This window comes from Carassius gibelio, chromosome B20 (genome assembly GCF_023724105.1).
Source record: "Carassius gibelio isolate Cgi1373 ecotype wild population from Czech Republic chromosome B20, carGib1.2-hapl.c, whole genome shotgun sequence".
In the NCBI taxonomy this organism is placed as follows: domain Eukaryota; kingdom Metazoa; phylum Chordata; class Actinopteri; order Cypriniformes; family Cyprinidae; genus Carassius; species Carassius gibelio.
In genome coordinates, this window is record NC_068415.1 from 13,042,179 (window position 1) to 13,066,755 (window position 24,577).

The window sequence follows — 24,577 nt, forward strand, 5'->3', positions numbered from 1 at the left end:
TGAGAAATGCACATACTTTTTTGCAAATATTAAGGATGATTTGAGAAATGCACCAAAGTGACAGTCGGGCTGATCATCCTAGTCTTTTATGTACTAGTGATGGAGAACCATTCTGTTTAGAAACAATCCTCTCTAGTAGAAGTGAACTTAAAATAGTTAGTGGGAAAAGAGAAAAACAGTGCCATAATTTTGAGATTCAACATTGCTCAAACGTTTAGGGTTGATAAGATATTTATTTGATCCAAAATATAGTAAAAACTTTAAAAGGATAATTCACCCAAAAAAATGAAAATGAAATTTTTTAATGAAATACGAGAGCTTTCTGACCCTCCATTTTGTTTTCTTTGCGAACAAAAACAAATATTTTTGTAGCTTCATGAAATTACAGTTGAACCTCTGGTGGCAGATTGAATAGTTTAACTATGTCCTTAGTAAGTTTCTGGGCCTTGATGGTAGTAGGACCCTTGTTGTCTATGGAGGGTCAGAAAGCAGAAAGCCTGCAGGTGTCTGTAAGGTGATCTTTCAGAAACCATTCTAACATGTTGATTTGGTGATGAAGAAATTTCTTGTCATTATCATTATTGAAAACAGTTGTGCTGCTTAATATATTAGGTGTAATTTTTGCCCTGTACTGGTCAGGAATCAGAGCACATGCACTCAGTTTTTTCCACTTTTTTTATTAAAATCAAAGTTGGCATCAATTTTTAGGCATTTCAGTAACAAAACAGCAAAAGTAGTGGAATAAAAAAGTAGAACAGTTATTCAGAATTGTACACAAAAATGTTTATAAAAGAACAGCAATTTGAAAATTGACTTGAGTTTTTTTTCTAAATGCATAGCCTATATACATCAACTTCTTTGGCATTTATTTTCTGAATGCAGCTTAAACAAGCAAGAAACAATGAATCACAGCTAATATTCACACTTTACATTCTTTTGTCATGTCAGCAAAAAGTCAACACATTTGACTGTATGCCGACATAATACAATCATTTATCCTTCTGAGTTGAACACACATTTACGTCTTTCTCAGTTTTAAACATGACAACAGTTTTGCATCTGATGTTGTCTGTTATCACTACATTATCCTGGTAGGGTTCTGCTCCGCTCTAGTGTCCCTAAAGGCACAGCAGAATTCCAACATTAACCTTTTACACTTTAGCTTACAAGACTTGGGTGATTTTTACAGTTAACCCAGGATTAACAGTCCTGTTTAAACCCTGTTTAAACCTCACCCTGGGTTAATATTTTGTCCTGGGTTTTTCAGTTTGAGATTTTTCAATGTACATTTAAACTCTGGGTTATCATTCTTGTTTTGCACTTTGATTGGACAAGTATGGCACTTGTTGGGCATGTAAACACTTTTAATAACTGCTTGTCCATCATCTGTTCATAAGCAAAGCTTAGTAACCCTGAGTTAAAAATGGAGCTAACCCCCTTTAAAAATTACAAAACGAATTCAGAAAATTATGTCATTTACTCGCCCTCATTTCATGCTAAACCTGTATGGCTTTCTTTCTTCTGTGGAACATAAAAACACTTTTACAAATACAATACAGTAGAAGTCAATGGGTCGTTTTGTTCTCATTGTTCTTCAAAATACCTTCTTTTTATGTTCCACAGAAGAAAGAAAGTCATACAGGTTTGGAACAGCATGAGGGTGAGTAAATGATAACCGAATGTTCATTCTTTATTGTGAACTATCTCTTTAACCCAGGATTAAAACTTGCTTTAACCCTGGGTTAAGCAAGATGTTATTCCAGGATCAATTTTGAGGGGTGCTGTTAGGGAGATGCGTGATGACTCTGTGGTAGTCTTGGGTCGGGGAGAGGGTGTGTTCAGTGGGCAGGTGTGAAAGCTCATGGCTGCGGATGTAGTTCATGCTGCTGGGATGACTGAGGAAAAGAAGCTGACGAGCAAACAGTGGCTCAACCTGTGACATGATGACAAATAAAATTATGACATCAATATCATTTATGTTTTGTTCATAACTTTATTGGAATTATAAGGAACCAAAGAAATGTACCTGCACTGTGAAAGTCCTTCTTGGTCTTTGAGCATCGGTGCTCTCATCCTCAAAGAATAGCAGGACTTGAGAACATGGTGCAGGACGAGTGTGCAGGGCGTAACTCTGCAACTCTACAGAAGAGATGGATTTTAATTTAATGTCAGCAATACAATCCAGTTTTTTTAGTGAACAGGTATTTCAAAAGAGCAGTATTTATTTGAAATAGAAAACATTTGCAATATTATAAATGTCTTAAATATATTTTCATTAATTGAATGCATAAAACTGCTGAATAAAAGTATCAATTTAGTTTTAAAAAAATCATGCTGACCGTCTGTATAAAATGTGCAGGATTATTCAGGTTAATGGTCATTCAAAATGATAAAATCTCAAACTATTATCCTGAATCTTGAATATTTAAGTACATCCTTGTTACGAAGTGTTATGTAATTGATGTTTCTTAAGTCATTGGGTAAAGAAAATGATCTTATCTCTGTCTGTAAAACAGTTTTTTTTCTCATTCTCAATTTTCTTTCCATACTATGAGCTTTAGGTCTAATGTGGCACGTGATTTCTGTGGTATCTGAGTTGTATTCATCATATGCTGGAAAGTTCTGTGAGAATCACAACAATCAGTGAATCTATGACAGAGGGTGGGCGTGCGTGAGTTGTAACTCATAGATGACTGACTGTGACTGTCACTAAATATCAACCCACATATAATGTGACACTATTTACTGTAAAAGTTTGACGTGTTTGTTTACAGTAAAGTGAGTGTATTTTGGAGATACATACAAACAGAGAATTAATAGACCATTATAAAGAATTACCATAAATGACTGCTAGCGTTTACTGAAAACGATGAGTGATGAACCTGTTCATTAGTTTATTAATTTTCTGTTTGTTTTCCAATTAATGACATCAGATCATTCGTCATGATCTTAGTCTAATTTATCTGAAATGCCTTACATGTGAATGTATTGCTATGTGCTAACCTGTTATGAACAGATGAGTGTCCAGCAGTTTGCAGTTCTGTTCTCTCTCCAGCTTGTTGGGCTTGTCGGTAGGTGGTGCATGAGCTCCCTCCCAGTACACCCTGCAGGGGCAGCGGCGGCGAGCGTAGAGCCCGTCAGGGGCCATCCAGAGTATAACGCCACGCTCCAGAGATGCCCCTTCAGCATGAGGGAGTTCAACCAGCTCTGGGGCCCCAGGAGAAGAGTAGGCCTGTCCCTCTCTGCTAGGGCCCAGCTGACACCCTTCTGGACTATTCACTGTTACCTCTCGCACCAGAGTTTCCCGGTAAAACACCACCACATGTAGGCGGTAATCTGTTTGAGAAGATCAAATGAAATAAACACTTAGATCACCTGGCATCATCTTACACTAAATTAATATATTTTTGAACACAACTGAATAAAGTGTCAGTTACTCTAGTCTTTTATGTACTAATATAAGATGCTTTGTTTGCCTTTTTAGGGTGATTTTTTAAACATTTTGTAACAAGTAGCATTTTGACTAATTCTGGCACATTTACAATAATGTTCATTAATGTGCATTGCACATGTAAACAAACTTGAACATACACAATACAGACAATGGTTTTAGTATGATGCCATACTACATCATACATATGTCTTTTTAAAAATCCTATTTCAACATATCAAAAATGTAATAATATGCACTGCACTAATATACTTTACTGCACTGCAATCCTGCACATTTTTATATTGGTCACATGTCTTCACGTGATATAAATTCACAGGTCAGAGTTCAAGTCGGAATTAAATAAAAATTCATCTATTTTCTAAAAATGCATTTTATTGAATGATTCTGAATCGAGTCTGTCACTGTATCTGTGTGTTTATGATTATGTACCCGAGAGGGCCACTGCCTCAGCAGATCTCATGCTGGTGTCCAGGGTGAAGGGTGATGGCTGTGGATCAGATGCATTGCAACTGTAGAAAGAGCCACTGAACTGGTACCCTGCACATACAGAAATATGTCAATGCAATTGCATGCTACCTGAACTTACAGCATTTGTACTTTCTGTCTCAAACACTCAAAGTACCAGGTTCCCAGCGTGAAGTGTAGGGGCTCTGGCTGTAAGGGATCTCAGACAGGGTTGAGTAATCCCTCCATCCTCTGTCTGCTGGAGAAAGATAGTTGCACACCTGTAATGACAAGCACATCTGAAAGTGATCTGAAGTGCAAAGATAGGAATGCACAAATCAAAGATGGTGTTTGATTCTAACCTGAGATGGTGCTGGTGCATAAGGCGGGTGTATTGGATAACTGGGTGAGCTTGAATTGGACTGTGAATCTTCAAGGGATCTGGATCCTGCAACATTTAAATATATCTATTTTTTGTTTTCATCGTATCTAAAGAAATATTTATTAGACGAATGCCACCAAACAACTGTGTGATGTCATTTGATGTTTTTCTCCTTCCTTGCCTTTTTTGGATCCTTCTGGAACAATCCTATACACTTTATAGGGGTCTGATATATCAAGCTGACTGCGCTCCACAATCTCCTCAAAGTCGTTGCTCTTGTTAAGAGCACATCGAAGACGTGTTTTCCAAGTTGGTGGGTCAGGTTTGTCAATACCCTCCCGGTGCTTGCCTTTGAATAGGGCCCAAGCCTGCAGGAAAGCCAACACATGGGTCAATGTTATACTAGGATGCCCTTAAAAATTTGATTGTTCTTCTTTCTTTTTTTTTTTTTAAAGTGGCAAGTTTTTAGTTGGTTTCATACATTTTTTAAATAATTTTTGATTTAAAGATGTGGAGTGGTGAGAACATAGTCGTTCCTTAATACTTAATTGTTGCTTTAAAAAAAGGTTTTCAAACATATTTTAGTAAGGTAATATTTTTAACAAAAACTGGATTTTTGAGGAAGACATCTGACCTGAAGCAGAAAAAAAAACGTGCTTTCTCATAAAAAGTAATTATGCAAAAACTGCACTACTGAATGATTTCAGCCTTTTAATGAGATTTTGACTCCAAACAATAGACATTTTTTAGGCACCACAAAAATATATAAAACAAGTTGAATTCGACAACATCCCAAACACAGAACGTTTTTACAACCTTTTCACAGCGTAAAAAAACAACGCTTTGTACAACGTAGTTGTGTTTACTGGGATTTGGGATTGCACTCAATGTATTTTAATAACACGAATGTACGATCACATACTTGCACTGTATGCAATGATTTTAAGATCCCATTAGAGAAACCAGGCTTTACTGACGCTGCATGTGTCTGTTTCTCATCCTGACAGACTGTACCTTGAAGAGCGCAGCATCCTCGTCCCTGTTGTAGTCCTGTTTGCCCGCATGCTTCCACGGAATCCGAAAGATACTCTTCTCCTCGTTCTCCCACACGAGTCCAGGGTATTTTCCGGTGTCCACCTGCTCTATCAGCCACTGACGCAACTTTCCGTTACCGGAGCCCCCCGCCATCGAGCGCTCTTCATCAGAACACATCTGAAAACAAAATCGTATTTCACTCAGCTTTTTTTTTTTCAAATTTGGCACTACTAAATTAAATGTTAAATCCAATATGGTTAAAGCTAGTAGTTAAACAAATAGCTAAAAATGCAGTGAAGTCTGAACTGAAAAAAGATGCCTACTGCAGAAAGTACAGGAGCGCGTGCTGCCCTCTCTCAGAGCTTTCGAGTTTTGAAATGTGTCAGTAACGTAGTTCAGCTTTCGACCGCGACTTTTCTTCAATCGTTTGACTGGGTGGAGCGTTCATACGCACCTGCAGGGCGCGTGAGATATGACGGACGTCCCGTAAACACACGGGGGCTTCACATGATATCAAGCCCACGCGCGCTGCAGCGGGACTTTTGGCGTTTAATAAAAGAATTTTCATTTCTTTGAATTCGGTGACGTTGAAATGTCAGCTGTTTGTTTATAGATATAAGTGTAATTTTGTGTGTTTAAGCCTTGGCTAGATTCTAAAGTGGGCACAACCAAGCCATGCAACTAAGTACACGTGTGGGCTCGTTGAATTATACAAAGAAGCCACCAATCGATAAAATGGGAGAAAAATAATATATATATATATATAGGTAAATGCTGAAATAGGCTATATAAATAAATCGTAGCTTACTGATCTTTGTATCGTAATGATAAATTCAGGTGATGCGGGACGTTACCGTTATTTTAAACAACAAATTTTTTTATCATATTTTAATCTGACATCGTGTGCCCCGTATAAACATATTAGGCCTTCCACAAACTAACCATCACATATTGCTATTTTACCACGTTAACATCATTTGCGGCAGAAGGCTTGTCATTTTACGTGTTATATCTAGTGTCTGAGCTGTTTTTCGTCACCTGAAAGCTTCAAACTATTGGTATTCCTCATTAAGGCTGAGCTCTGTCTATTTGCAGCCAACAGAGGGCAGTAATGGGCCATTCTCTAAAAAGACAAGACAGCAACCAATTCATAAGCCACCACATTGCAATAAACAATTTTAAAACAAAGAATTGTTATTTACATTTGCATTTACGCATTTAGCAGACGCTTTTATCCAAAGCGACTTACAGTGCTTTCATCGTACACAAGACATTTTCTTTCAGTAATAGTGGGAGGTTAGATGCGTTAATTTCTGGTTCATAATTTACACTGTCATAACTGCCACAAATTGAAAGATATATAAAAATCTGCTGTCTGTTATTCATTTTCAGACTCTGTTCCATGTCTCCCATTGTTTTCCTCCACCACATGCTTCAGTTTGATTATTATGCCCTTATTAGTTTTTTTTTCTGTTCCGGTCCGTATTTAGTTCTATTGGTTCCAGTTGTGCTGAATTAGTTACTGTGTATTTAAAGTGTGTTCTGCCCCTTGTTCCCTGTCCGCTGTTAAATTTAATTTTGTGTTCTGTGTTTCCTGTGTTCCCAGTTCTTAGTTCATTAAAGTTTTTTGGAATTTACTTTACTCCTCATCTCCGCGCTCCTTCGTTCCTGTGCTCCCTACGTCTAGGTCGCCGGCCGTGGCTCACTCAAGCCCGCAGGCCTCCCCTGAGTCATGTCCCACCCAATACCCCCCCCCCCCCAACCCCTAGAGCTTGCTTCAGTTTCGGCTCCAGCCCCTGAGTTTAGCCCAAAGAGGGCTCCTGTTCCCGAGTTTAGCCCAAAGAGGGCTCCTGTTCCCAAAAACATTAAATAGGCTGATATTATTTATTATTATTAATAATAATAATAATAATAATAATAATAATAATATAAAATAATAAACACACTAATGACAATAACTATTCGATTTAATTATTATTATAAAGAGTTCTGATATAATTTGACCGTTTTCCTTTAAAATTAAAAATTTAATATACATTTTTACTAAAAATAAAAATAAACTCCACAAATCCAAAAACACTGATATATCCATTAAATCGGATATCCTCAAAATTGTTTCAACTGACTAAATCTCAAAAAATTTGACAGATAAAATAAAAACAGCATAGCTATTCATTAAAAGTGCTGAGATAAGATTTTGTGCCATGATCAATATAAAAATGTACACATGTGTACTTGTACACAAATGTACAGGTAGCTACACAGAACTTATTTATATTGTGCGTCAAGAAACATAGCTAGTAGGCGGAATAAATAAAGTTGTGCACGTCTAAATCAGTTCTCCTGAGTAAAAGTGCCCATAGCTGAAGAGAAACTATAACAAGCTGAAACTCTAAACGATGAAACCTCCGACCCTATGACGTAATGCAAGAAAAAAATGGCAGCGGCCCCAACAGTGTGAGAGATAGTTTACATGTTTGTTTTCTTTTATATTTTATTATTACCACTGTAACCTTGAGCGCTCTCTTTGTCATTACAAAGTTAAGAAAGCTAATTGATATACTGTAGCTAGTGTTTAATTCTTTTATTATTTTCGTCAACAACAAAGACTTTATTATAAGCGTTATTATAAGCGTCGTCATAGATAAGACACGATTTTTTTTTAAGGAAAAAACAAACTCTAATCAGTTGTTTTAGTATTCTAATTCTGACACGATCTGAAAGGCCTATTTTGTAATCTGTATTCGTAAAGTTAGGCGTTTCCACACGGAAGAACATATGGCATAATCAAAGGGAGCTCGACAGATCAGTTTCATTTGTCCCGAGCACTCTGTCAGGATGACTGGAGAAAAGTGTGACTCTGATGTAAAGCAGGATTCTTCTGACGACGGCAGAGATGAGACTTGTATTTTCTGTAAAATCGCGAACAGAGACGATCCATTTACTGAGATTTTGGCGGAAGTAAGTAGATTTTTATCGACTTGTGGTTTCTGACTGTCTGGGTACTTCAAAGCTGAATCAGGTAAGTAAATTCGCTCCTCTTTCTAAATGTAAAATTATAATATCAAGCCTATAGCCTATATTTGACAGTTCTTCAAGGGTTCATTAATAGTCATCATCATCCAACTTGAAGGAAGAAAGATGAACTGGGAAGGAAATATAAACAGGACCGGGTGATTTAAGCTTCGAGAACAGTTCTGTGATAACGCAAAGCGCTTTATATAGAGGACAAACTATTTATTTTTTTATTGACATTACTTAATAAGTAATTTAGAGGTTTTCATTCAAATGAGAAAACAAGTTTAGCGATAGAGCTTTACTTTCACCTCACGCTTATTTCTGTAATAACACGATTTCCGGAAAGAAAGAAATGAGAGGTGGGGAAAGCTGTATGCTATGCTATTCACTAAAATGGTATATGTGTATGAAATATGAAAAAGAAGCAAATATAGTCATTTCATATTCATAATAAAACAAATGGGCTAGTGGCATGGAACTATCCTAGTTTTATTTCTGAAATATCTTTGAGTCATACCTTCTGCTGTGATCATGGCATCATAATTAGTCACTTGACCCTCTCATTTCTCATTGGCTAAAGTGATGTTACTCATCTTTTATTACTCATTTCTTTCTCTCTCTCTCTCTCTCTCTTTTTTTTACAGGATGAGGACATTGTTTGTTTCCAGGACATTGATCCAGCTGCACCTCATCACTACCTGGTTATACCCAAGAAACATATCCATAGCTGTTTGTCCCTCCAAACCGATGATATACATCTTGGTAAGATTATCTCTCTTTTGGAAGTCCATTTGATTATTCAATTGTGTATTATTGTTTTTTGAATGGCTTTTGTATTTCTAGCCAGCAGAAGGTAGTAACACAGAGAAATGAAGAATTGAGTATCTGGTTCAATTTTAGTATTGTTAGACTGATTATATATTGACAATACAATTAACAAGCAATGCCATACTGATGACAGGGCTGATGTTTCATTGAACTGATTTGATCGAAAACAAGTATTTTAATAAGATACAATATTTACATACAGTGATTAAATGGGATTTTCAGTAATCTAAGTGTTATTTTCCTGAGCAGTGAAGAAGATGGCAGATATGGGAAGAGAGGTACTGAAAGCCAAGAATGTCACCAATTTTGAAGACATCAGGTTTGAAGACAACACTACTGTCATATTAATCAAGAATTTATTTGGATGAAGTCGTTATTAAAAGAGAACATGGCTCTATTTCAGTCTAGGTTTCCATGTGCCTCCATATATCACTGTGCCCCACCTGCACCTCCATGTTCTAGCACCTTTTAGTCAGGTGTTTAAATGGGTGAGATTCAAGTACACATCCTTCTGGTACCTCACTGTGAGTAAACTGAAGATGTTTCAAGCATTTCTTTGATTACACTTGGTTGTATATGAATACATAGAGTTTTAACAATTGATCATTTTTTATCTTTTGCTGTGTTAAAGGAGGAGAAGCTGCTTCAGAAACTGAGGGGAATAAAAAAGAAAAAAAGATTGGGCATGTAACAGCTGCATGCCGCTATGTTTAGCTATTTGAGCCTTATCACCGAAATTTTAAAAACTTGAAATCACAAGGCACTTTAGTGAAGATCAGTGGTCATTCTTTTTTTATTTTTCATTGTATGGTTTGAGCCTTAAAGGCCTGCCATTTAATGTTATTTTTATATTTTTTATATAAGACTAAATTATTTTAAAATCCAGGATGGTATTGGTATCCTTTAAACTGATAATCAGCATTTTTAACTAAAGTGTAATCTGATCAATAATGTCTAATGTTATTAAATGGATGGAAATGTGGATTTTTGTGTAATTGATTATCTATGTTTGTACACATTCTACATGCTATATTGTGAAAGATTTATTGTACAGTGAGCCATCAACACATTCAAAGTCAAACCCAGGGGTGTTGCTGGGAGGGGTACAGAACAATGTTCTCTGGGGGTCAGAATCCCCCCACCCCCCTGAATGTGATTTTGAGGAGTCCCATAAAAAGAGGGGCACATCCTGTCCAAGTGTGCGGTTCTTGGCATGGACAAAGGTTAAACATGTTTGCAGTGCAATCATCAAAACATGGTAGCATGGATCATGCTCTTCTATCTACTTGTTTTCTTTTTATTTATTATGAAAAATAACAACATGACCCTCTAACACCAGCTCTCTCTGTTTGATTGCTGTTCTATCTATGCTTTATTGTATTTTGCATTTACTATTAAAAAAGAAAAGAAAATAATTCCGGGGAACCATCTGGGATCTGTCACATAATTTACATAATATTGCACTTTTGTCGGTTTGTTTGCTTCTATTGTCCTCATTTGTAAGTCACTCTGGATAAAAGCAGCTGCTAAATGATTAAATGTATATGTAAATAAAATATGGTTTTTCATAAACAGTAAATCACAACTGTGGCACGTATGGTATTTGACAGGAACAAGGAAATGTCCCTCATGTGAAATTTTATATCCAAATAGTAAAAAAAAAAAAAAAAAAACCTTTAAGCTGTTAAAATTGTCAACAGTCAAAGCTAAGTAAAATGTCTAATTCATATAATATTGTGACAAGGTAATCAAAATAGAATAATGTCAACACATTTATCTTAAATTACCTGTTTTCTCATTCTAGCTAAGGCTAACTAAAATGTTTCCCTTTTGTTTTATGTGTAAGAAAATCCACGGTGTACAAAAAAGGTCAAAAAAATTGTTATTGTATATATCCAGTAGACTCAAAAAGATGAAAGATTAGCCTTATGTATTAAAAATAATTTGTTTAAATTTGTAATGTATTGTTGGCATATCAATCGACAAGAATATTTTCTGATAATCCAGTATACTAATTGCATTTGAAAAACCATAAAGACCAGAACATTTTGCCACATTCAATTAATTTAATAATAAAGACAAAGCAAGTAAGAATTATATAAGATATTTTATTTAGCTCATATTGCTTCAGAAACATGAATTGACTGAAAATCAACTTGCACTAAAAACTTCATATTTCGGATTATTTAATGTAAAAGAGTCTAAAAAAAGTGCATATTCAGTTTAACCACATTAGAATGATGTAAGATAATCATGTAAATTATGTTAATAAATTATTGCAATATTACACCATTTCTAGCATTTACAGTATATGTTTACAAGTATCAAACTGCAAATGAAAAGGCATTTTTTATGAAGGCAAATCGGAAGGACTGTATGTTTGTTTTAGTTCTTTATTTTGCTCTCATGTGTTACTGTTCACTTCAGTAGCATCAGGTTCAATGATCACTCAGAGAGCTTAGTTTTGGAAAACTATGGCCCTTTTCTCTACGTATCTCTGGCTACTCATTTTTTAAATGATATACTTTCAGCCCTCCAATGCACAATTCCTCACTGCTCACTCAGTTTTTAGCACATGGAAAGCATCCACAGAACATTTTCTTGAATGGGTTGTTATTGTCATGTCTCTTGGCCTGTTCCAGTTTGATAAGGACTTCACCAAGCATAGCATCTGTTTTCTGAACATTGTTTAAGATGTAGTCTGTCATGGGCCCTTGTTCCTCTACAAGCATAGCCACATCCAGGAAGACTTCATGAAGGCTCTGGAGTCTGCTTTCTAAATCCAGCAGGTCACGATGTCGCCTCTCAATCTGGTTGAGCGCCGAACGAGCCGTTTTCCCTTCTGACATGACGTTATCATTGAAGATGTTCCACTGACCATTCTCCAGCATCTCCTCAATCTGGTCACCTGTCACATCTCTTCCCACAATCTCCATTTGCCTTTGAATATGACGCTTGCATGATTCTTTGTGATCCATCTCAGCATCATTGTACTCTGTCATTGCATCTCGGAAGTTGTTGCTTAGGGTGGCGTACTGTGTTCGGGCGATTCTCGCCACAGCTGAATTGAGGCCATGCTCTTCTTCAAGCTCTTTGGCATGGGCGTCCATTTTTTGTAGACGTGACAGAACGTCCTGTCCACGGGTCTTGATGTCTCCTACGATGACACTGGCATCCTGCTTTACGTGAGTTGTACGAGTGGGTTCGCTAAGTATCCGTGTGTTTTGGTCCCTGAGACGCTTCACCTCCAGGCGGATGAACTGAATCTCACGTCTAGTGTCTTGAGCCTCATCGAGCACAGAGTCCATCTCATCACTGTTGTCAAAAATGACTGCATGTTGGCTGAAATCCTCCAGGTCCACATTGCTGAAAGAGTCAGATTCCACCTCCTCTAGCTGGCTTTTAGACTCTGAAATGGTCTGAAGATGATCCAGTCTGTCCCTCATGATTGCTAAAGGGGAGAATGCACAGAAAAGGATCACTCAGTGCCACCAGAAGAGTAGGAAATATGTGATCTGATGTAGGCTGATGTAAACAATCTAAAACAATATGGCATACCAATAACCTTCATATTTACATCGTGTAGTCCTTATTTTCAAGAATATAATAATTTTCATTACCTGAAACTGACTGTAAAAGGGGGGGATGATACTTCCTTGTCAACCCTGAAAAAGTCACACGTCTAACAAGTTCATCTGCAAAACTATTTCTGACTGGCGTCACTCACCAAACAAGTTTGAATGGATGTAATTCCTAGGTGTTTTTTTTTTGTTTTTTTTTTGTTTCTTTACATATGCTGTTCTCATCAATAGTTTAATATGAAACGTATAAATAAGATCCAACTTTATTCGAGCTATTAAAGCTTTGCAATGTACTATGTATGTATGTATGTATATATATATATATATATATATATATATATATATATATATATATATATATATTATTATTATTATTATTATTATTATTATTATTATTATTATTATCTTATTTTTATTTTTTTAGTATTTTTTTTAGTATTTTGCATTTTTACACTGACAACATTCTAACGAATATAATAGGCCTAGGGCTTATTATAGGAATAATTATCCATAAATCCGTAAAAGTGATGAGCTCAAAAAAGATGTAAAGAAAGAAAGAAACTCTTTGGTATATACTACAAAGTACCTTACCTTGTCTTTGTGTCCAAACTTAAGACCACTTCTGATGATATGTCATCTCAAGGCTGCAGCTCATCTCACTGCACTGGTGCAGCTGTCCTTTAATGGTGGGGGTGGGGGTGAGGGGTGAGGAATGCGCGTTCCAGGGCGTAACTTTGACGCCAAACCTGTTCGCTGAATAGAATGTCAGACGTGCGTCTCAGCAACACTTGACATCTGTTTTGCGAAATGGGACCGATAAAGAGGGCTCCTTAATGGTTTTCCATATCATACAATTTTATAAAAATTTGTTTAGCCTAATATTGGGCCCTGACATGCAAAAAATGTTTCCAAAGTCAAGGATTCAAAAGTTTGAGCAACTTCTAGCTTCAATTTAGTAGGCTATAAATGTATTGACAGTGGAAATAGATTGTAGTTGATAGAAAGTAGATGAAAAAATAAAAATGAATGACAAAACCAAATATGGTTATAAATTAATATAAATTAACATAAATTAATTAAATGTTTAGCCTATAATAACCAACTGGTCGCAGAATTTTCATATTGGTTGTTTATACAAAATATGTTTAGTTTTTTCTTGTTTTCTTTACCTTTCTCAATTCTGTCTATTCTCTGTATGTTTAAACCATACTACCAGGGCAATTGCAAGTAGACTAAAAAATGTAGCCCACATCCATTAACAGTGACAATAAAGAGAGAGAGAGAGAGAGGGAGAGAGCGAGTTTGGTTTATTCACCATAAAAAAAGGAACATTGAGTACACCGTACGTGTTCTGTACTTCACTCAGCACTTTTCGCAAATATGTCTCATCTCTGCTGCCCCCTGTCGGACACACCGATCTCTTCACACCTGACTTGGGGCGGGGTCTCTGCGTTACGTCATCACTCACATGCGGTGTTGGGCAATAAGAAGTGAAATAAGGTAATTTTTATTTTTCTTGGACAGACGATAGCGTGATTTTCGTAACTTGCAAAGCGGATTTGGCAAGGAATGCACAGAGAAGCACATATTTTGAGGTAGGCCATAATAATATTGCTCAAAGCAGAGTAGGCCATCTGTGCTGCCAAGCATTAAACGTAGTTCAGGTTTAATTAAAAAGTTTAAAACATTTTATCCATTGATGCGATGCCTATATCAAGTTTGATTGTACGTATTTGGGGTAATATTTTGTTGACGCTTTTTGTATGTACTAAATCAACAGACTCCTTTTATTTATTTATTGAGTACAAGTAAATACATAAAAATGCAGTTTTTGCCTTCGCTTCAAATTATATAAAATGCATAATGATGAAGCAGACTCTAATAGCAAACGCAAGGAGAGTAAAACAACGCTTTTATTTTTAAATGTGGACCTACAAACAAGTCTATCTTGTCTGACAGGTTTTCAGTGACACAAGTGTACTTTTCCAGAAGTCGGACGTTTTGACGTGTGGGTTACGTCTAACAAGGTATATTCTGTTCAAGAGTTGTTGTTTTTTTGTTCTTACCCATATATAGCCTTCTGCATATTTTACCGGCTGCTGTTTATGTGTGTTTGCTTTGTTATGAATTTAGACCAAATCTGTTTGAAATATTTTTCAGTCCTATATTTCAGTCATGAGGGACAGACTTGGACACCTCCAGGCAGTATCACTGTCTAATGGCACTGCAGCAGAACATGAAACTGCCCAAGCTCTCCCTCCATCAGAAAACACAGACCATGATGACCCTCCTCAGGACCCCAGCACCAACCCTGACATGGAAGCTGTCTTTGATGAGGCACAGGAGGCTCGTCGTCAGATTCAGTACATCCGCCTGGAAGTAAAGCGTCTCAGGGAGCGAAACTCACACATTTTTACAGGCGCAGTCTGCTCTAGTGCTTCAGATACCAGTGACTCTAATGCTATTGCAGCTGACATCAAAACACGTGGACAGGAGATGCTCGTGCACCTTCGCAAGATGGATTCCCACAGGAAAGAGTTAGAGGAAAAATATGGTGTCAATTCACCGATGACGAGAATCGCCCGAACACAGTACAACAGCATAAGCAACAGTTTTCGTGATGCCATGGTGGAGTACAATGACGCTGAGATGAACCATAGGGAGTTCTGCAAGGCGTATATTCAACGTCAGATGGAGATTGTGGGCCGAGAGGTCACAGGTGACCAGATCGAAGAGATGTTGGAGAGCGGTCAATGGAACGTCTTCAGTGAGAACATGGTTTCTGAAGGTAAAACGGCGCGGTCTGCACTCATTCAGATTGAGAGCCGACATACGGAACTGCTGCAGCTAGAGAGACGCATTCAGAGCCTTCATGAGGTTTTTCTGGATGTGGCCATGTTAGTGGAAGAGCAGAGTTCAATGATAGACTACATTCACACCAATGTTCAGTCAACGGAGGTGGAGGTCAGGGACGTCCTTGTGAAGCTGGAGCGAGCCAAGAGACATGACAGGAGCAATCCGTTTAAGAAAATGTTCTCCTGGAAACGATGACATGGACACAGATAGCACAAGGTCAAAAATACATACTAAGGGATTCAGTTTTTTTTTTTTATGTTAGTTTTTATGTTCCTATTCCTTATTTAGGCAAATTTATGTTCATCTTCATATATTAACTCAGAACAATAAACACACATCACGCTAACCTTTAACATAGACTTCACTCTGAAATAAGTCTGTCAGTGTTATAAATATTCTAGTAGTTTGTAGGGTTTTTGACACCAGGAATTATCTTAAATACATTTTTAAAGCTTGGAGTTTTGGCAAATAACTCATTTTGTGCCTTTGGAGATTTGGAAATCCTTTTTTTCTGTGGTTTGTACTAAATCAAGTGTTTATTCTTATGTAAAAAGTATTTTGTCAATATAACTGTACACTTTTAGATAATAAGTTAGGTATTGGATGGTGGTTAGATGTAATGGATCCAACTATTTAATGTGTACACAAATCTTTATCAGCTGCATCTCATTTGGTGTGCATTTATTCAAAGTTTTGCAGCATATGTCATAAATAAGAGTGTAATTTTGTTACCTTAATTAGATCCCATGTGCCTACCTCGTGTGAAACGTGATGCCCCCTGCTCACAACTATTAAAATAACATGCCAGGATAAAAACTTTCTGACAAAAAGTTGCTAAAAAGACGGTGCTGTATAATACTTTGTTAAAATTTTGTTCCAGGGCCAACTGTATTATGTACGGTGATGCATAATAAACATGGAATAAACAGGAAGATGTAATGTCAATTCTGTCGATTCACCTATACACTCCCGTTCAAAGGTTTGGGGTCAATACGGCTTTTTTTTATTTATAAATGATTAGTTTTTTTAACAATGATGCATTAAATTAATCAAAGGTAGCGGTAAACACAAAACTAATTGTTTAAAAGATTTTATTTCCAATGTTTGTTTTTTTTGGGTTTTTTTTTACTTTATGCTTATCAAAGAATATTAAAAAATGTATCACGGATTCCACAAAACATTAAGCAGCACAACTGTTTTTTACACTGATAATAAGAAATGTTTCTTGAGCAGCAAATCAGCATGTTAGAATGATTTATGGAAGATCATGTGGCACTTTAAAACTGTAATGGCTGCTGAAAATTCATCCTGTTAATCTAATGAAAAAATACATTTGGGTAACACTTATTTTAAAGTTTTGTTATACGTTACATGTTTTTACTATTACAATAACAATTAATTATGCATTATTACTGTACATGTGAATAACCCTAAGCCAAACCCTAACCATATAGTAAGTAAATGTAGTTCATTAATATTACTTATTACTTAAACTTGTAATTAGACTGTAACAAATATACCTTAATTTAAAGTGTAATCTAAAACTTTTGAATGGTAGTGACGTAGTGTTCAAGCTGCTGTAGACTCAAACTTGCAAACACAAAGCTCATGACATGAATGTGACTGCTGGATAACACCAATTCACAGTACTATTCATACTGCAGTCGTTATACTCTGTTATGCTACCTTTAATCACTCTGAATGATTGAAAAGACCTCTAACTCAGCTGAATTTATTGTCAACTAAATGTATCATTTATTAAAACAACAAAACACAATTTATTTATTTTTACAAAATAATATTAATTTGTAATACGGATTTGTAAAGAAAGAGAAAATAAGGTTACGAAAAGAGTTGCCCAATGCCATCCGAGACATTCGTTTCTCAGACTTGTATTGTAATAATTATTTAGACTCTTCTTCCAAACTGTGTGGAACTTGTGTATCATTGCCCAATCAAACCCTACAAGTGACCTCTGTGTGTCACTTTTATGTCAGAGAGTCAAAGGTCAGGTATCTGCTACAGAGGGTTAAAATAATCAGTAAAGATGCCTTCTCAGCCAGTCTTACAAAAGATGCGTACAGTGATGCAATAGACTCCACGATAACCCAAGATTATTTTATCTGCTGTTAGTCAAAATGTGCTGGCCAACCTGCTTAAAATAATTATAATCAGCTGAGCGAATAAGATTGATTACAGTTTATTTATTTGGCCTCATTTATTTAGTTTTGTGTCATATTAAAAACAGGACACCAGTCTAGTCGTCATGATTTGTGGCAGATATGCCAGTATAAAGGTTTTAAACCTCATCTGGGCAGGCACAGGGAGAACTTGTGTTTAAGTGTTTAGAGAGGTTGAAGATCTACTTGGCTGTGGATGTATAAAAAACATTACATTTTTGGTCATTTTAGAAATCATTGTGTTAATATTAATGATACGCGTTTCAGTCTAAAACTTGCAGCTAATGCTCTGCTTTAATCTGAGGTTCAAAGTCTGTTTAAAACAATTAAATAAAATACAGATAATGTTGTACTAATTGTATTGGATGTTTCTTATGATCATTCAATGAAAAGTTTTGTTCTCTTAGTGGAAGTCAATGAACATGCATAATATGTGTTAAATGTGCACTCTGTGTCCATCTCATTTACAGTGACATTGTTCAGAGGAGCAGAGAGGAGCTCAAAGCTGTCAGAGAAGCCAACCCAGTCCTCAAACCTACATTGGCTATCATACAGGTGTGTCTTTGTGTTTAGATAAAGAGTTGGAAGAGCACTTGTCTGTATCCATTGCTTTGTGAATGAATCTCAAGACACTAAAAGCTGGTTTGCTTTTTCTTATGATAGGCTGGTGAAGATGAGGGTTTGCTGGAGGTGAATAAGAAGATGGCTGGAAAGGTATAACTGTTTGCCTTCCCTTTTGTCCAACATGCAATAAATAAATGGGTGCAAGTAACACAAATCTTTACATCATACTTTACATTACATATTGATGTTTTGCTGTTGATATGATGAATGGGAATGCAAATGAATAGCTTATACAGTGTTATATACCCACTGATTTTGTATCCACACAGATCGGATTGAACGTTATGCAGATTTGTCTTCCACACCAATGCACAGAGGAAGAGGTCAGTGATGCTGCAAATTCTGAAGAGCAAATTAGAGTAGCTTTTTTGATTAAACAAAACTATCCTCTTCATTCTGCAGGTGATTGAGGAGGTCCTGAGATTAAATGAGGATTCTCGTGTTCATGGCATTTTTTTGCACCTTCCTCAGTCCTTCCTCTCCAAAAATGTCCGTAATGCCATCAAGCCACAGAAAGATGTGGATGGGTAAGCCACAGTTTTATATATATTTTTTATATTTATATTTTATACTCATATGTGTAACCAAAAATAACTTTTTGGCATAAGTGCCAATGGAGGTTGATTTGAGAAATTTCTAGCTATGAATATTTCCCATCTGCAATGATATTGTATGGTATGTATAAAAACAAAAACAAAATTATTCTTATGACAGGGAAGTTATTGAGAAACTATTGATTGTAGGATACTTTTAGATGTATTATAGATACATGTACTTTATTTAATTGATTAAAGTACAACAAGAAGTGTAATTTTGGTGTAGAATCTGAATGTTTTCCACACAAGGTCACTTAGGCCTGTATGTGTTTGCAGGGTCTCTGATCTTAATGTTGGCCGTGTGGTGTTGGGGGATCAGAGAGACGGCTTTGCTTCACCTGTAGCTGGAGCTGTGCTGGAGATGCTTGCCAGGCACGGTGTGTATCTGTTTGTTTATGCATTTAGGCATATGTTATTACATTTGTATTCAAAAATGTTTCATAAACACTGCTAATTCTACTGCATGGAGTACTAAACAAAAATCCATATTTATATGGGCCATTCTACAGAACTGGTGCAAACTTCTGTCCCACAACCAAAAAAAACGCATTTCAAAAGCATTTAAGGATTCAAATCTTAGGTGTTTATTAAGATCCTTCTATTTTCTATTGAAACCCACAATAATATTTAAAATATTAGTAAGCTTATATAAAATCATAATTTATTGGGTACTTTCAGCTGGGAGGTGGCTGTCCCACAGCCATTGAGCTAGGTTCAAAAGTATCTAAAACTGTCAATACCAAAATAGTCACTACCGAAACATGTCATTGTTTCGGTAGTGACAAAAGGGAACACACAATCTTCCTATTTGGGAGAAATAAACAAAATTTTAGTACAGCTATGCAATATTTTTTTTTTTTTTGGTATTTTAGTATGTTTTAATATGAGAGTTAAAATGCTGTAATGTGATACCAAAGCATTACTGTCACTATTGAAAATGGGCCGTCACTAAACATGGGATGTTTTGTCAAAAATAAAGTATACTGAATTATCAGTCAACATGGTGATAGTTTTTGGTTCAGTGAATATTCAAACTGACCTTGAAATCAGTATGATCAACTTTTTGCCTTTTTCAAAGAAAAATTGGATTTTACCTCAGTTTTTTTTTTTTTTTTTTTTTTTATAAAATAGCCAAAAATATTTATTTACAATCTAGATGTAAGCAGAATCTTAATAGTTTCTACTTAAATGATAATTACTGTTTCGGTAGTGACAAATTTGGGGAGATCTTAAATATTCCAAAACTTTATGAAAATACAATATACTAGAAATATGTACTTTGGGTATTATACAATTTGCAAGATTTGTACATACAAGATGTTTCCAACCAATTCTGTAGAATGGCCCATATATCAATACATCAAAAATATCGTCAAAAGATGTATGCATACTAACTTTCAAAAGTATATGAGGTCTGTAATTATTATTTTTTTTCTAAGAAATGTATTTCATTTATTTATAAATATTATTACAATATAAAATAGCTGTTTTTTATTTTAATATTTTAAAATATCATTTATTATTGTCAAGAAAAGCTGAATTTTCAGCAGCATTTACGAAATTCAGTGTCACACATTCCTTCAGATGTCATTCTTATATGCTGATTTGGTGTTCAAGAAACATTTATTTCTGTAAATGTTGAGAACAGCTGTTCTGCTTAATATATATATATTTAGTGACATTAAATATCTTTGCTGTGATCAAACTAATGTGTGCTTGCTGAATAAGTGTTAATTTTTGTCCAAAAATATCTTACTGACCTCAGATTTTAGAATGCTTTTTTTTTTTTTTTTTTTTTCTTTTTTTTTATTGTAGCATAATGTAATGTTGAATTTATGGTGAATTGATTAGAGCCAGTTTAAATATACAGTAACTTTTTTTTTGTAACACTCCTTTAGATGCCCCATTGATTGGTAAGATGGCAGTGCTGGTGGGTGTTGAGTGACCCTTGAAGGCAACTCTTCAATTTTTGTTGCAAAACAATGGCATGATGGTGCAGACCTGCCTGTGGAGCTCAAAACACCTGCAAAAACAGGTAAATGATAATTGAGAGAGATTTATTTTTCAGGTCAGTTTTTATGTGTAGTTTCCTATTTTCAGCAGCAGGGGGCAATGCTGCTTTAAAGAGGGACTTCTGGATAACTCATTAGAGGCATACACAATTTTTCTTTCTTTCTTTCTTTCAGATCATGGATTCGGATGTGGTGATCTTGTCAGAGACTGACCACAAGGGCCTCCCACCCACTTGGTTAAGATCCGGGGTGGCAGTCATCAACCTCAGCTTAGCCTCAATGGAAGGTACATTTCTTTAAAGTAAAAATATTAAGTATGGCAACAATATAACATTTGTTTTTTTACTTTGATATACAGAAAAAAAAAATAGATCCCTTCTTTACTTGAGAAGTTCCACTTGAGAATCAAGGAAACTATTATAATTGTTGTACCATCCATGTGAAAGACAAGCATGTGACTCCTCTGAAACCGATTAAGTCTGGCATGCAGTTTTCTTCACCTTTCATTACCTGCCATCTACAGGAGACCTTAATGGATATAGAGGCCCATGCTATTTCCTCCATAACCCACAAATTCCATTAGTGTGGGAACATAATAACACACCACTAATTGTATTTCCTTCGATGCTCAGTCCGGGCCAACTTTTCATACTTATGATCTTCTGTCCTAGAACACCCTGACAGTTGGGAGCCCGGGGCTGAAGCGGAGTCTGGTGCAGGAGTTGGGCCTCTAAGTGCTGCGCTAAGAATGCAGGTGAGAGGCCTGTTGATGTTACTTCTTAGTATTAGTATTAATTAGTATTAAATCTATCAGTTTAATATAAAAACTTAAGAACCTGTGATTTACCAATTTAAAGATTAAATTATTTGACAGTTGTTATAACTATTATTTGTTAGAGTAAAAAAAAGTATAGTAAACATTTGGGAAGACGATCACCAAGGCTGCAATCATTTGATCAAAAATAAATACTGTCTAATAAATGTAGTCAGCATTATTGCTAAATATTATTACAATTTGAAATAATTGTTTTCTATTTAAATGTATTTTAAAATGTAATTTATTCCTGGCATGGCAAAGCTGTTTTTTCAGCAGCCATAAGACCATTGTCACATGATCCTTCAGAAATCATTCTGATAAACCAAACTGATCATTTATTGCCTGATGTCCTCTTTTTAAAGCTGCTTTACATCAGAATTAAGTTTTATTTGCATCACTGGAAAAATAATTTGGTTTGAATTTGATGCTCAAGAAACTGTTTTTATTATCATTGTTGAAAGCAGTTAGTTATACTGCTTAATTTTTTTGTTCAGACAGGGTTTCAGGATTCCTCAGTACACAGAAAGTTAAAAAGAACTGCTTTTATATGATATTGAAATCTTTTGTAGCATCATAAAAGTCTTTGTCACTTGTGATCAATTCACTGTGTTTTGAATGGTAGAGGTATACCAAATCACAGTAGTTATTGCTAGTTTGTTTTTTGAGGTATATATTTGTGCACATAATTATGCAATGAATGAAGTTGTCATATTGTTCACTGAGATGTTTCTGGCTGTTGTGATCTGTCAGCATGTAGTGAGGAGCAGCAGGAGGTGGATACAAGAACAGCAGTACCAGCCGTGGAGGCTCCGCCCACTAAAACTCCACCCACTCTTACCTGTGCCTAGGTACGAACAGCCTTGCTTTTTAGTTTCTGCGGAATATGCATCACGCAGACCTTTGCTTGTTCATTTGTGCACAGGACTAATTGGTCTCTCAATCGTTCTTTTTGCATGTTTCTGTACCCCTCAGTGATATAGAGATCTCCAGGGCACAGACTCCCAAACCCATATCCCAGCTGGCTCAGGAGATTGGGCTGCTTCCAGAGGAGCTGGAGGTCTACGGAAACACCAAAGCCAAAGTCCATTTGTCCCTCCTCAACCGCCTCCAATATCAGCCGAATGGCAAATATGTCCTGGTGGCAGGGTGTGACATCAGTTTTTACTTTCACTGAAGCTTAATTCATATCAGATTACTCATTTAAGGGTGTGTTTAAGCTTGAAAGGTTTAGTTTGATTTGATTGGTTTGGCTTTTACCTTTGGTACAGGTGTTGGAACCACTGTTGGAACCAGCAGATCTTTGTTTGCATGCAAGAATTCCTGGCAATATTTTGACCTCTTTTCATATTTCATAAGCTTTTAGTGAGTTTTAAGCTGTGTGAATACACCTTTAAATTATATGAAAGCAATGATACACATTTTTATTGAACAACGAAGTTGAACCAAAACTGTATTGACATTATTTGTTGAACAGGTTTTAATCTGTAAATTTAAAGACACCGGAAGCTATTTCATCAGTTAATAGCAGATAGATTGATGACAGTCATTGTTGCATTGAAATAACCTAAATAAGAGAAATAGGTTAAAAGCAAGCATGTAAGGAGAACTTCAGCCCAGTGTTTGTGTGTTTTCACGCTCACGTCCGTGTACACGTTTGTACTCTAAATTCCTAGAGAGAGTGATTGGTGGGCCCAGGGATCTTATCTACTGCTGGCTCTTGAACCCACCAGGAGCCTCCCTTTCATCTGTGTGTGTGAAGCGTGGCTCGGTCAGCTCCAAATGGGGGCCCAGGGTCTCTTTCATGTGTGTGGGGAATGCGCAGAGCCCTGGCTTTATCAGCAGCCCCTTCCCTCTCCTTAACTCCTTCTTTATGTCCCGCTCTTTGTTCTGCCTACAGACACAGTGAAGCAGCACTGCCCTCCCCACCCAGCCTACTCAATTACTGTCAGCCACTGGCATGCCTTTACTGCGCTGCCAAAAGAGCTGAGAGAGAGGCAGGATGCTGATGGGGAGAGGGTTTGCCAGCAGCCTAATGTAGTGAGATCAGAGGGAAAGTGAAAAGAGAAAGGCAGAAGGATGAATAGGTGTATAGTCACAGCCCTCTCGCTTAAATGTGGGAAAGCAAGTCTTGGTAATGTTTTCGGCCTTTGTTTTTCAGTATAACACCCACTCCTCTGGGTGAGGGGAAGAGTACAGTGACCATAGGTCTTGTCCAGGCCCTCTGCACTCATCTTAAGCTCAACTCTTTCGCTTGCCTGCGACAGCCTTCCCAGGGTCCAACATTTGGTGTCAAAGGTGTGTTTTTGTGAGTTTGCTTGATATTGTAGTATATAGAAACCAATAAGTAAAGTAACATGTCAAAGTATCACAGATGTACTTCCTGAAGGTAGCTCCAAAATGTAGGAATTATAATTATACAACTTTGTAAGATCTAAGCACTTATTTTAAGGCACTGTAACTTGTCCTTTGTGTAGTAGGCAATCCCAAAATGCCCTGCAATGAGTTCAGAAAAACAAATAAATCTAGGTGGAAAAGTAGAGAAATGTATTTTATCAATATCGAAAAAATTAAATTAAATGCAGTTAATTATTTAAATTAAATGTAATTAGAATTTATTGTAAATATACAAATAAAAATATATGTTGTGTTTATATATATATATATATATAGTAATTTTAAAATCAATTCATAATGTAATTTTATTATAATTGCAATTTATTTATATATGTATTTATTTATATAAATGCAGA

The 24,577-nt window shown here is 36.2% G+C and overlaps 6 protein-coding genes across 7 annotated transcripts in view; 4 read left to right on the forward strand and 2 right to left on the reverse strand.

Moving 5' to 3' along the window:
• Positions 1-646: 646 nt before the first annotated feature.
• On the reverse strand, positions 647-5,803 carry LOC127983817 (interferon regulatory factor 4). Its single transcript, XM_052586167.1, has 9 exons — positions 5,639-5,803; positions 5,295-5,492; positions 4,462-4,648; positions 4,261-4,346; positions 4,077-4,179; positions 3,884-3,991; positions 3,004-3,336; positions 2,027-2,139; positions 647-1,933 (listed from the first exon to the last, which is right to left on the reverse strand). The coding sequence occupies exons 2-9, from the start codon at positions 5,490-5,492 to the stop codon at positions 1,766-1,768; spliced, it is 1,296 nt and encodes a 431-aa protein (XP_052442127.1). The 5' UTR covers positions 5,639-5,803; the 3' UTR covers positions 647-1,765.
• A 1,870-nt stretch (positions 5,804-7,673) lies between these two features.
• LOC127984460 (adenosine 5'-monophosphoramidase HINT3) lies at positions 7,674-10,740 on the forward strand. Its single transcript, XM_052587103.1, has 5 exons — positions 7,674-8,276; positions 8,978-9,095; positions 9,411-9,480; positions 9,565-9,685; positions 9,793-10,740. Exons 1-5 carry the CDS (start codon positions 8,154-8,156, stop codon positions 9,850-9,852), a joined length of 492 nt encoding a protein of 163 aa, XP_052443063.1. The 5' UTR covers positions 7,674-8,153; the 3' UTR covers positions 9,853-10,740.
• A 509-nt stretch (positions 10,741-11,249) lies between these two features.
• LOC127984333 (syntaxin-11-like) lies at positions 11,250-13,466 on the reverse strand. The gene is made up of 2 exons (XM_052586923.1): positions 13,334-13,466; positions 11,250-12,612 (listed from the first exon to the last, which is right to left on the reverse strand). The coding sequence occupies exon 2, from the start codon at positions 12,605-12,607 to the stop codon at positions 11,723-11,725; it is 885 nt and encodes a 294-aa protein (XP_052442883.1). The 5' UTR covers positions 12,608-12,612; positions 13,334-13,466; the 3' UTR covers positions 11,250-11,722.
• Positions 13,467-14,112: 646 nt separating this feature from the next.
• LOC127983633 (syntaxin-11-like) lies at positions 14,113-16,530 on the forward strand. Of its 2 annotated transcripts, XM_052585828.1 has the most exons (3): positions 14,113-14,337; positions 14,702-14,769; positions 14,903-16,530. In XM_052585828.1, the coding sequence occupies exon 3, from the start codon at positions 14,918-14,920 to the stop codon at positions 15,791-15,793; it is 876 nt and encodes a 291-aa protein (XP_052441788.1). In that variant the 5' UTR covers positions 14,113-14,337; positions 14,702-14,769; positions 14,903-14,917; the 3' UTR covers positions 15,794-16,530. The 2 variants fall into 2 exon arrangements, with proteins under 2 accessions (XP_052441788.1, XP_052441789.1); XM_052585829.1 differs by lacking the exon at positions 14,702-14,769 and having other exon boundaries at positions 14,245-14,337.
• Positions 16,531-20,898: 4,368 nt separating this feature from the next.
• Positions 20,899-23,833, forward strand: LOC127983522 (monofunctional C1-tetrahydrofolate synthase, mitochondrial-like). The gene is made up of 6 exons (XM_052585715.1): positions 20,899-21,033; positions 21,185-21,296; positions 21,682-21,764; positions 22,578-22,675; positions 22,800-22,973; positions 23,725-23,833. The coding sequence occupies exons 1-6, from the start codon at positions 20,986-20,988 to the stop codon at positions 23,831-23,833; spliced, it is 624 nt and encodes a 207-aa protein (XP_052441675.1). The 5' UTR covers positions 20,899-20,985.
• Positions 23,369-24,577, forward strand: part of LOC127983618 (monofunctional C1-tetrahydrofolate synthase, mitochondrial-like) — a 29,846-nt gene continuing 28,637 nt past the window's right edge. The window contains exon 1 of the mRNA XM_052585817.1: positions 23,369-24,122. The gene's annotated coding sequence lies outside the window, so the exon portion shown is untranslated. The remainder of the gene's footprint in view (positions 24,123-24,577) is intronic.